Below are 13,425 nucleotides of genomic sequence, written 5' to 3' on the forward strand. Positions count from 1 at the left end.
TAAGAGAAACACTTAAGCTAAGAAATTAACATAAAAAGTACCTCTGGATAAAAAGTAACTAATGTATCTGAGGCATCTGGCATTAAAAAAAAATTGGAGGGGAGAGGAGCCATGAGCCCAGGCTTTTATAAGATACCTATAGATAAAACGATGCTGAATATGAGCTCACAATCTAAAATTACAGAATAATAATAATTTATACCTCCCAAGAATTTTAGTAATAGAACCGTCACATATATACATTATAAAATAATTGTATTTAGGGCAGTGAAATTTATAGGTAGGGTCAAAGTGTAAGAACATCAAGAAAGAACATTTTGAAATAAAATGAACAAGCAGATTTGAAACTGGATTATATAGAGCTACTCACTAAAAATTTAAAACAGTCACAAATTATACCCTTAGTGGACAGGTTAGATAGACGCATCCAAAGAGAAAATTAGTGATGTAATTAATGATAGGATATTATAGTCTGGAGTTCCCGTCGTGGCGCAGTGGTTAACGAATCCGACTAGGAACCATGAGGTGGCGGGTTCGATCCCTGGCCTTGCTCAGTGGGTTAAGGATCCGGCATTGCTGTGGGCTGTGGTGTAGGCCACAGATGCGGCTCGGATCCCGCGTTGCTGTGGCTCTGCTGTAGGCCGGCAGCTACAGCTCTCATTCGACCCCTAGCCTGGGAACCTCCATATGCCGCGGGAGTGGCCCAAGAAATGGCAAAAAGACAAAAAAAAAAAAAAAAAGATATCATAGTCTGAAGAAATTACTCAGAACTCAGCATACAGAAATGCAGAAACATGAAACATGTAAAGAGGGTAAAAGCTATGGAGGAAATAATCTAAAGTTTCAAGATACTCCTGATAGGATTTGAAGAAAGACAATATAAAGGGGAAAATAAGACAGACTCAACCTTTGAAAAGGTAGTGAATAAGAATCTGAAATTGATTAAAAAAAAAAAAACCCATGTATTATCAAACGTGACATATAACAAATATTAACCAGAATAAATATAAAACTAGAAATTTCACAATGAAACTACAGGATAACAAAGATTAAGAGACACCAGAGAGAAAAGGAAAATTGCAGGGGAACCACATTTGTACTTCTGTCAGACTTTTCAGTGCAGCTGTTTAAAGGCCGCCTGAGAATGGAAGAATCTTGTCAAAGTGCTGAAAGATGACTAGCCCAAAATGCTATATATAACCAACTAAATTATCCCACATAAGGGCGAACTGGAGTTCCCATTGTGGCACAGTGGAGACAAATCCAGTTAGTATCCATGAGGTTGCGGGTTCGATCCCTGGCCTTGCTCAGTGGGTTAAGGATGCAGTGTTGCCGAGAGCTGTGGTGTAGGTGGCAGATGTGGCTCGGATCCCACGTTACTGTGGCTGTGGTGTAGACCAGCAGCTACAACTCCATTTTGACCCCTAGCCTCGGAACTTCCATATGCCATGCGTGTGGCCCTATAAAGCAAATAATAATGAGGGAGCACTAAAGACATTTTAAAAGAAAAAGAAATTGATTCAGACAACTTTTATGGGAAGGAAAGAGGGGAGAAAGGGAAGAAATTTAACTCAGAATGATAGAATATAATTCAAGAAATAATGTTCACCAAAAAATGGGTAAAGATAGGGGCAGATAAATACTAGCTGTATAACATTTAATATTTTCTGTGACAATGTCAATGTACTAAATATTAATAAAGATAGAAAAAACTTAAAGAGCACTTCAGAGTTTTCCGTATTTAGTTTTCTGCAGAGCACTCAGTTTCCTGTATTTAGGCGCATATATTTGGCTATCATCCCCATTCTCACACAGAGCTTTTAAAACCTCGAGAATTTCCTAAGTAATGAGAGTGATAAAAGTCTTCTGTTGATGCAGAGACTTTTGGAATGAAACCTTAGGCTAGGGGCTACGTGATTAGAGGGTGGGACAGAAAGGTCCCTGACTTCTGGGGAAGGGAGAGGGGCTGGAGGATGAATAGATCCCCAGGGGTAGTGACTTAATCAGTCATGTAATGAAGCCTCCATAAAAACCAAAAGGAGGGGGTTCCGAGGGTTTCCACGCAGGTGAACACATGGAGATTTGGGAAGAGTGGAGAACCGAGCAAGCACAGATGCTCCTCAATCTTCCCCAAGCCTTGACCCCCCCCCCATCTCTTCGATCTGACCCTTCTTGATTTATATTCTTTCATGGGAAGCCTGTGATCTAGTGAGTAAATTGGTTTCTTGAGTGTTTTGAATCTCCCTAGCAAATGAATTGAACCCAAGGCGGAGTGAGGGGTCGTGGGAGAAGAATTGTGGGCATCTCTGATCCACAGCCAGATGATCGCAGGCACAGGTTAACAACTTGGATTTGCGACTGGGCTCTGAAGCACAGGGTTATAAGCAGCGGCCCAGAAACACAAAACAACCTTGGCTTGCAACTTGCGTCTCAAGTCGGGGAGGGAGAGGGCAGGCTTGTAGAACTGAATCCTTCACCTGTGGAATCTGATGTTCTCTCCCTGGAGCCGGTGTCAGAATTAGGTTAAATTGTAGGAAAGCCAGCTTGTACAGAGCATTGTTTATTGGTGGTGCTGAAACTACCCCCCACCCGCTCCCCACAGGTGCGTTGGAACTGGGTTCAGGAACCTGAAAGAATTTACATGTAATAAAAGTGTTAAAACATGCATGGAGATAAATACTAAATTCGGCATAATAATTGCCTCTGGCAAGAGAAAAGGAAATGGGCTTGAGTAGGTATATAGGCAATAACTGTATCTGTCCAAAGGGGGAGGGTGACATAAAGTATATAAACTCCATGTATATATATATAAGGAGTTGTGATTCAGCAAAGCTGGCTGGTGGGTGTATATATATATAAGAATACGATCATACCCCCCCCCCTTTTTTTTTAATGGCTACATGGAAGTTCCGGACCAGAGATTAAATCCGAGTCACAGCTGTGACCTACACTGGATCCTTTAACCCACTGCACTGGGCCTTGGATCAAAATCCGAGCCTCCACAGTGCCCCCAGCTGCTGCCATCAGGTTCTGAACCACCTGCACCACAGCAGGAACTCCATGATCATACTTTTTTTATGCCTGAGATGTTTCGTAGTATTTTGAAGATAACATGTTAAATCGTTTCATGGAAGAATGGTGGGATTTTGGACTTAAGTATGAGAATAAATGTAATGTTACTGTATTTTTTAGAATAAATAGTAGAAATATGTTATTGTTTACCCCTTATCACTAGGCTCTTAAAAAGCACCCACCCTTTATACATAAGGAAACTGAAGCTCCTATGGGAGTCACTAGGTTTCATCTTTAAGCCTTAGATGTGTGCAGGTAAAAAAGTAAATTCATTGACCATGTATCAGATAAGGAAAGGAAAAGAAAAGGAAAACCTAAGAGCAGCAAGAACCACAGGTGTCTCAAGTTATTGGCCTCACTGTTCCCAAACAGCACTATGGGTCTCCCCCCCCCCCAAAAAAAAATCCCATTATAAAAGTAATTCATGTTCTTTGGGGGGAAAAAACCCTCAAATACTAAAAAAAAATCTAAAGTAAGGTATAATTGTACTACCCAATAATCACCATAAATGTTTTAGTGTATATGATTCTATTCATATGTATGTGTAGTGTTTATCCAAAACACAGTCTATATTTTTGTTTTTAATCTGCTCTTTATGTTATAACATATCTTAGAAATCATTTTATGTCCAGAAAAAGAATCCATCCTATCTCTTTGAATGGCTGTATAGCATTACACTACTGTATGGTCATGCTGTAATGTGTTTAAACCACTGTTGGTTTTTCTTATATGCAGTGCTTCAGTGAACACACTCCATGTGCATCTATGCGTACTTGTCCATTTGCTTCCTTGAGTAAGTTCCTAAAAGGAGATTGGCTAGAGCAAAGGGTTATCAGTCAGGGTTCTCCAGAAAAGGACAGCCAGCTAGAAACTCAGGAGTTGCCTTTTACTTTCTTTGTGGTACCTTTAATGAGAAGTCTTAATTTTAAGATTGTCATGTAATCTCTTTTCTCCCATAATTAGCTCCTTTTTGAGTCCTCTTTAATCTTTGTCTACTGAAAGTTATGCTTATATTTCCTTAGTTTCAGTTTCTTTTTAAAAGTGGGAAAGGGGGAGTTCCCGTTGTGGCTCAGCAGAAACAAATCTGACTAGTATCCGTGAGGATACAGGTTCAATCCCTGGCCTTGCTTGGTGGGCTAAAGGATCCGGCATTGCCGTGAGCTGTGGTATAGATCTCAGATGCAGCTCGGATCCCGCGTTGCTTTGGCTGTGGTATAGGCCAGTGGTTACAGCTCCAATCTGACCCCTAGCCTGGGAACCTCCCTATGCTGTGGGCTCAGCCCTAAAATGACAAAATACTAAAGTAGGTAGGTAGGTGGATGGATGGATGAAAGTGGGAAAGGGACATCTCAATAAGCAAACTGTTTTCCCTGGAATCCTGTGTTGTAGGATATTTTGCAATTTAGGTATTTATCAGTCCACCAAACCCCATTTTCTCCTGCTGGGAATAGCACCTCCCAACCCCCTATTTTAGGGGAACTTTTAAGAGCCTGCCTGTTACACCATTCAGTATTCTTGTCCATAGATAGGAGCTCTTGACCCACACTGGGCTAACTAACAATGGTACTTTTGCCCCTTGGCCACAGTGATTAGTTCATATGTGACCTTACACCTAAGCTGCGACAACCAGAGAGGAGGCCTCAGAGATGTTGGCAGCTGTGGTTTTATCCCAGCGAGACTTCAGGACAAGAACATGAAGACAAGAGAAGCAGAGCGGAAAGACCACAGATCTTGGCCAGGTTGAGCCACTGGCTGCTGAAAACTTAAATCCACTCTGGACCTTCTTTTGGGTTTATGTGGCCCAACATTTATTGAGATCTTTCACTTTGGTTAATAAGTCTTGAAATATGTGTGCTTGAAAATGTTCCATGCTTGCATGTATAATAACGCTCCTAATATGTCTCATTTTCGGAGATTCATAATGTATGCTGGCACATTAAAGGCCATAAACCTACAGTAAAAGAAGCCTGTTTGCCTTTATTTACCCTGATGATTCCTCAACTTTTTGTCTTTTTGGCTGTTCTAGGGCCACTGCTGCGGCATATGGAGGTTCCCAGGCTAGGGGTTTAATTGGAGCTGTAGCCACTAGCCTACTCCAGAGCCACAGCAACACGGGATCCGAGCCGCGTCTGCAACCTACACCACAGCTCACGGCAACGCCAGATCCTTAACCCACTGAGCGAGGCCAGGGACCGAACCCGCAACCTCATGGTTCCTAGTCGGATTCGTTAACCACTGCTCCACAACAGGAACTCCAATTCCTAAACTTTTTTTATTGACGTATAGTTGATATACAATATTATGTAAATTAGAGGTATACAGTATAGTGATTTATAGTTTTAAAAGTTATATTCCACTTATTATAAAACATTGGCCATCTTCCCTGTGTTGTGCAACATATCCTTGTAGCTTATTTTAGGCCTAATAGTTTGTACCTCTTGCCCCACTGGTAACCACTAATTCGTTCTCTATATCTGTGAGCCCGGCTCTTTTTTGTTATATTCACTAGTTGTATTTTTTTAGATTCCATATATAAGTGATACACAGTATTTGTCTTTCTCCGATTTATTTCACTGAGCGCAGGTCCATCCATGCTGCTGCAAATGGCAAAATTTCATCATTTTTTGTGGCTGAGTAGTATTCCATTGTGTATATGTAAATATATGTACACCATATCTTCTTTATCCCTTCATCAATTAATTAATGGACATTTAGGTTGCTTCTGTATCTTGATAATTATAAATAATGCTGCTATGAACATTGGGGTGCAGATATCTTTTTGAATTATTGTTTTGTTTCTTTTGGACATATACACAGGATTGGAATTGCTGGGTCATATGGTTGTTCTGTTTTCAATTTTTTGAGCACAGTGACTGCACCAAGTTACATTCCCACCAGTTCTTCTCCACATCCCCACCAGCATTTGTTGTCTGTTTTTTCACTGATGACAGCCATTCTGACAGGTGTGTTGTCATACCCATTGCGGTTTGGATTTGCATTTTCCCGATGGTTGGTGATCTTGAACATCTTTTCATGTGCCTTTTGACCATCTGCATTTATTCTTTGGAAAAATGTCTCTTCAGCTCTTCTGCCTATTTTTTAATCAAGTTATTCGATGTTCAGTTGTATGAGCTGTTTATATACATTGGATATTAACCTTTAACCGGTCATATCATTTGTAAATACTTTCTCCCAGTCAGTAGGTTGTCCTTTTGTTTCCTTAATGGTTTCCTTTGCTGTGAAAAAGCTTTTAATTTAGTCCCATTTGTTTGTTTTTGCTTCTCTTGCTTTAGGAGATAGATAGAAAAAATATACATGTATTGCTACGATTTATGTCAAAGAGTGTTCTGCCTCTGTTTTCCTCTAGGAGTTTTATGGTCCCAAACTTATTTTTAACGTGACTCCTTTTTTATGGCTCTTCTGTTAACAATTCATAGGATCCTTGCCCCCAGATCACCAGTTTGGAAAATGCTGGGACATGGGCATCAAAGGCCTAACTGTAAACAGATAAATGACATTTGCTTTAATCTCTGAGCAATATTTTGAAAATGTTAACATTTTAAAACTATATGCAAATGATATACTTTTTTTAAACATTTGGGTGAAGAGTCTGCTGAGAAAGGAAAAAACTAAAAGATAAACTTAATGCAACCGATATGTAAACTTTTTTCTCACACAGGTTAGCCAGTACACCTTTGCTATGTGCAGTTATAGAGAGAAAAAGTCTGAACCACAAGAATTAATGCAGCTTGAAGGATACACTGTGGATTACACAGATCCTCACCCAGGTAAACCTTAGTTGAATCACTTTCCCTGCCTTTCCTGTATTCATGAAATTCTCATAAATATCCTGTGTTGGTTCTGCACTTCATTCAGTGAATGGTACATATTTCATGTATAAGACATAATGGACTTAAATTATATCTTTATGAGGGCTAGTTTTAGCCATAACTCATCATCTCTGTTATCTTAGTACAGGATGGAATATGTGAGAGTTGCTGTAACAGGAAAATTAGATGAGAAATGTCAGCAGTAGTTATAGAAACTTCTTTACTGAAAAGCAAAAAGGTGCAGAGAAAGAGGGAAATAAATGACTAATGCATTACTGTACATATATTTTACTAATTTTCTCCCCAGCAACATATTCTTGCACTTCTCTCTCCCCCTTCTAATATATTACTACTGGGTATAATACTGGACACTGGAGGTCTAAGATTAGTGAATTTGGGTGAATAAAGGATTGAATGAATGAATATATAGAGATTAATAAAATTAATAAAGTAGGGTTAATAAGTACATAGATACCAACAAATAGACTAAGAAATTAGCATATAGATTAAAAGTAGAAGTTTGTTAATCATTAATCAGTCAGGTAAAATGCAAAATGTCTTCTCTGAAAGAATTTTGCAAAAGTGAAATACCATATAATGTATCACTTTTGTCTTACCTATATTTTTTTCTGCTAAACTGGTCATATAAATCTCCTGCATAGACTGAGAAATATGTCGACAGAGAAGGACTTTCTTCTCGTCCACGAAATATCAGACTTTGCTATGCATTCCTATGGGGTAGGTTGGTATATCTTGCAAAATGCTGCTGTGTTTCGAATTGTTCCCTAGGTTATTTTTAGTTTCCCAAGTGACATGGAAGTGTAAATCTTCCTCCTGTTGTTTCCCTTCCATCCTTGGATTGTGGATTTGATCCTCAACTAAAAATGATTCAAGGCCTTGAGCTGAAAATATCAGATCACTTTGTTTCCAAGAGATGTTTTAGTGAATGAGATTAAAAACTGTTGATCCCATAAGTTGTTAATGATGGTGTCTTTTTTCCTCCACAGGCCTTCAGGGTGGTCAGATGTTCTTCAATGCAGTTAAAGAAGGAGACACTGTGATATTCGCCAGTGATGATGAACAGGATAGAATATTGTGGGTTCAAGCGATGTATAGGGCCACAGGTCAGTCATATAAACCCATTCCTGCAATTCAGACCCAGAAGCTGAATCCTAAAGGAGGACCTCTCCATGCAGATGCTCAGCTTTGTAAGTTTTGTTGAAAAATAATTTGATTATCCATTAATAGCCTTAATAAGATATAAAATTGTCTGAGGCACATTTGTTCAGTATTATAGTTTACATCATTAACTGATTCCTAATTGAATAAAAATAGTTCATTTTAGTAGTCATAGAATCAGTTATCTAATTTTTCACACGAACCTGGAATAAATGGTGCCCGTGGTTTCCAGTCATGAATTTGCTAAGCATTGGGGTGTCTCTGGGAATCTCAAGAACAGGAAAGAAAATTTGTTTTAATTTATTGTAATTATAACTTATGTGTTTTGTAGAAATGAGAAATACTGCCAAATCAAGCTGGCATTGGTAAGATTCCAGAATACCACAATGATGAACTATCAATTTTCTAGAGTTGTTCTTCATAAACCCAAAGAATAGGAGAAAGGATAAGAGGCCCATTCTCTGTGGTAGACTGAAAAAAGAAAAAAAAAAAAGTCATCAAGGCAACTTTCTTTTTCTAAATACCTTAATATTGATGGCATTTTTTCTGTATGCTAGTTTAAATCATTAAGAACTAAGTTTTTCATTTTAATTTGCAAGTAATTAATAACAAGTTATATAATATTGCTAGAAACATTTTCAGACATAGCTTTAATCATCATTAAATCAGATGTTTTAACTTGTTAAGCTCCTCTGCAAACCTTCTCTGCTTCCTCCTATGTGTAATAAATCAGCGTGTGTCACAAACTATAAGCTCAAGTTGTGACTTTCCATTCAGCACCCTTTACTCCCGAGATTCTTCAGGAGGGTAGCATTTTGGCATGTGTTTTACATTTAGGCATCTTAAAGTCACTTTCGGCCAAATAAAGATGGAAGATGAGCGCACCCCCAGTCTCCTGTGTGCTTTAGGCTTCAGCGTGTACACTGTTAAACTTACCATGATCCATCTTCTAGTGATTATGTCGCTTCCAGAATAGTATATGCACCTCACAATTGTGTACTTACATAGCTCCCTTCCGGCCCCTGTACCAGTCTGCTCATACCTTCTCTGCTTCCTCCTAAAATGTAATCAATCAGTTTGTCTCTAACTGTAAGCTCAAATCGTGACTCTCCATTCAACACCCTTTACTCTCAAGATTCATAAATCTCACAGTACATTTATATCATTATACCTTGAGCAGCCAATTACCTTTTTTTTGGGGGGGGGGGGCAGCTTTTCCAGGGCTGCACCTGTGGCATATGGAGGTTCCCAGGCTAGGGGTCGAATCAGAGCTGTAGCCACCGGCCTATGCCAGAGCCACAGCAACGCGGGATCTGAGCCGCGTCTGCAACCTACACCACAGCTCACGGCAATGCCGGATCCTTAACTCACTGAGCGAGGCCAGGGATCAAACCCGCAACCTTGTGGTTCCTAGTCAGATTCCTTAACCACTGAGCCACGACGGGAACTCTGCCAATTACCTTTTAAAGGAATTTAAATAAGAGAAAACATTATATACTCAACTGTGTAGTTACCATTCCTGGCGCTCTTTATTCTCCTGTAGAGAGATTTTACTTCTTGCAGGCTTCCTTTGCCTTTTCTTGGAGTATGTTCAGCTTCTAGCTTTATGTATGAAAATGTCTTTATTTTACCTTCATTTTGATATTTTTCTTTCAGTACTTTAAAGACTTTGCTCCACTCTCTCTTTGCTTTTTTGTTTCTCGGTGAGAAATGTGCCATCATTTCTTCTTCTTCCTCCATACATATATGTGCGTGTGTGTTTTCCCTCAGGCTGTTTTAAAGCTTTTCTCTTAAACTTTGGTTGTGAGCGCTTTGATCATGATGTGCCTTGGTGTAGTTTTCCTCACAAAAAAATATTCTTGAGCTTTATTCTAAGACTCAGTTGAATTACTTGAAAAGAAGTGTGATCCTTTCAGGTTTTGCTTGTAAGGTTTGTTAGGTGGGACCAAATTGCGTCTAGTTTAGGGTTAGCGGTCTTCTTCAGGGTCCCAACTTGATGACCAGCGAAATTTGAGGTTCTGTCTTCCGGCTGTTGGGAGCAAGCATTCTTCCAGGCCCTGTGTGAGTTTGAGGCACTGTCCCCTCTAGTCCTTTGGGGTATAGTTCTTTCTCCATCCTCAGATTGTTGCGTCACCTGCCCGAGGACCAGGTGGTCCATATTAATTGAACACAAAAGGGGGTGGAGGAGGGAGCAGCACTCTTTCCTGCCCACTCTAGCAGCTTGGCCTTCCTGCACTGTCAGCTCTATCTTCTCAACACAGGGAGACCACCAGTTCTCCCGGGGTTCTTCCCCGAACTACAGCTATGACGTTTCCTCTTGGCACGAACCTGGGTCAACTACAAGAATATATGAATAGATGTGAATATAAGAATATATAAGAATATATGAACGCTAAGACTCATCTGTTTCCCTGCCTCCTAGGAACCACTCTCTTATGTTGCATGATATCCAAAATGTTGAGAACTTCTGTGTATGATATTTTTAACCTTTTTTTTTTTTCCCCTCTTTTATGGCCGCACCATATGGAAGTTCTTAGGCCAGGGATCTGAGCCATATCTGCGGCCTATGGCACAGCTTGTGACAACACTGGATCCTTAACCCATTGAGTGAGATCAGGGATCACACCTGCATCTTCATGGATATTAGTCGGGTTCTTAACCCACTGAGCTACAACAGCAACTCCTATGTGATATTTTTTCGTGAATTTTTAGTTGTTTCAGGTACAGGGGTTAATCTGTTTTTAATTCTGCCATCTATTTTTTTTTTTTAATTCTACCATCTTGACCAGAAATAGAATAATGGTTTTCTTTCTAAGTTAGAGCACTATTTCTCAGCCTCAGCAGGACTATCATTCTGAGCCAATTCTTCGTTTAATTCTTCGTTTTAGGGGGTTGTGGGGAGGGCTGTCCTGTGTGTTGTAGAGTGTTTGACATCATGCCTGGCTTCTATCCACTAGATGCCAGGAGCAACCCACTCCATTCCCAAACCCCCCATCCTGAGTCTGACAAAAATATCTCCAAATGTTCCAGGGGACAGGGACGAAACTGGGGAATATTAACCCCCATTTGATCACGGCTGAGTTACAGTGACCTGAAAATTCTTCTTGTGAAGATGTCTCGCTTACCCACTTGCACCCCAGCATTTTTTTCTTCTTTGCATCCCAAGGGTAAGGAGTACTCACAGAGTGTGCTTAAATCATAAAGGGAGTGCTCCATCTTACACATAATGGCAAAAAAAAGTGATCAGGAACCCCGGGGCCAGAACATGAAAATCATGACTGCACACTACAGAATGAATAAAGGATCTCACAATCGGTTGATTCAGATAAGCGCTGAATTTCTAACAAAACCTTTCCATGAGATAACAATGAAGTTTCAAGGCAGTATTGATCAGGCTTAGGGGAACTGAATTTTCCACTCCTCGATTAATTTATTTTGAAAAGCTAGATGTGTTCCAGTCATGTTAAGCTCTTTCTTGTATTCCAGGGTGTTAGTAAAGTTTTCGACAGAGCAGACCCTGCTATTTCATCTTTATTTAAAAAAAAAAAAAAAAAAGAGGAAAGAAAAAATAAAAATAAGCCTGTGCGTCTCCCTCACCTGAGTGAGAACACTGACCCTGACCTTCACCAGAGGCGCCGTTGGGCTACTTCAGAGAGTGGTTTTGCCGTTAGTATTTTCCTCCCTTCCTTGACTTCCGTCTCTTTGCCTTGATCATCTCTTGGGAGGACAACTTTTAAAGTCAGTAGAAACTGAGGAAATAACATGAAATTGAAATGACTGGAGGGGTTCCCACTCTGGTGCAACGGGTTAAGGATCTGGTGGTGTCCTTGAGGTGGCGTGGATTCAGTCCCCATCCCAGTGCGGTGGGTCAAGGAGCCATCATTGCTGCAGCTGTGGCGTAGGTCACAGCTGCAATACAGATTCAATCCCTGGCCCAGAAACTTCCATATGCCACAGGTACAGCCAGAAGAAAACAAGATAACTAGAAATAGATATTTCTAACCCATTTAAATATGTTTTTTATTTCTTTGCTGACCTATAGCTGGTAAGGGTAAGTATATTCTTTCTTTTTTTTTCTTTTTTTTCTTCTTTTTTTCTTTTTTTTGCTTCACTGTATTAAAATTTTCATAATGATAGGATTCTTTTTGAAGTAATATAATCTCGTTTAAATTATCAGTCTCCTGCTTTCTGGACAAACCCAGGATATTTACATTAACTTCACCATTTATCAACAGAAATGCTTCCTTTTGCCACAGCAGGAAAGTAGAAACAACCTAGTAACCTAATACCTATCATTCGTGTGGGCATATACAGGACATGGCAATGGAGATGTTATAATAACATGCAGAAACTGCTCTATACTGTTAAGTGGGAAAATGTCAAATTATGTATGTGATAATTATTTCCACTCTGCTAAAAAAAATAAGATTTAAAAATATTGGAAGAAATAGACCTAAAATACTTACAGTGTATGAGTTTAATCGGAGGGTTGCTGATTCACTGCCTCTGTTTCCTGAATTTTCTTTAAAGTGTCATTTTTATAACTAAAAAGAAAAGCTCATTTTTAAACTAGCATCCTGAATGGTTAGGGATAGTCAGAACAAAATAATGCAGTTATAAAATCTAATTTATTAGGAGACAACCTTGTTATCTTTTAAAAGTATAAATAATACTATGTATTTATCCAATAAGTAGATCTATTCTCCTTCCCAATTTCTTTGACTTTCAATATATAAAGAAACGCTAAGTAAATGGGTAGAGCGCTCTCCAATTTTTCTGCTTCAAACAAGGCTTTAGCTGGACTGATAGACATCGTTTGGTTAAACTCTCCTTCTTTGCTGTCCCCAAACAAAATATTATGCAGCACCTTTTTTTTTCCCTCATTTTTCTCTCACTTGGACATGTAATATGTATGTTACATAATATACCACGGTACTAGTTGAATTTCATAATAAACTAATGTCAAAAATGAACCAGAGTAGTTATCGTCTTTTCAATCTTCAGCTAAGTTTTTTAGAAATTCTTAAGTCAGAGTATAAACTTACATTTAATTTTATAAGCTGATTCTCCTGATTGAGCTAACAAGTTAAATTTCACCCTTCATAGGCAAAGTATGTCCTACTTTTTATATGGGATATATTATAGGTCTGTATGTGTTTTTTAAAATTGTCATCGTGTAAAAGTATTACTTATTGGGGAGTTCCCGTCGTGGCGCAGTGGTTAACGTATCTGACTAGGAACCATGAGGTTGCGGGTTCGATCCCTGGCCTTGCTCAGTGGGTTAAGGATCCGGTGTTGCCACGAGCTGTGGTGTAGGTTGCAGACGCGGCTCGGATCCTGCGCT

At 39.4% G+C, this 13,425-nt stretch overlaps 1 protein-coding gene across 4 annotated transcripts in view; it reads left to right on the plus strand.

The window, feature by feature from the left end:
• The window catches only part of CADPS2 (calcium dependent secretion activator 2), a 492,759-nt gene that overhangs the window by 325,522 nt on the left and 153,812 nt on the right, over window positions 1–13,425 (plus strand). For all 4 annotated transcript variants that reach the window (XM_047763023.1, XM_047763025.1, XM_047763026.1 and 1 more), the window contains exons 10-11: window positions 6,752–6,860; window positions 7,910–8,110. In XM_047763023.1, the coding sequence (XP_047618979.1) occupies window positions 6,752–6,860; window positions 7,910–8,110 (310 nt within the window). The remainder of the gene's footprint in view (window positions 1–6,751; window positions 6,861–7,909; window positions 8,111–13,425) is intronic.

Source organism: Phacochoerus africanus, chromosome 16 (assembly GCF_016906955.1).
Source record: "Phacochoerus africanus isolate WHEZ1 chromosome 16, ROS_Pafr_v1, whole genome shotgun sequence".
NCBI classification, from domain to species: domain Eukaryota; kingdom Metazoa; phylum Chordata; class Mammalia; order Artiodactyla; family Suidae; genus Phacochoerus; species Phacochoerus africanus.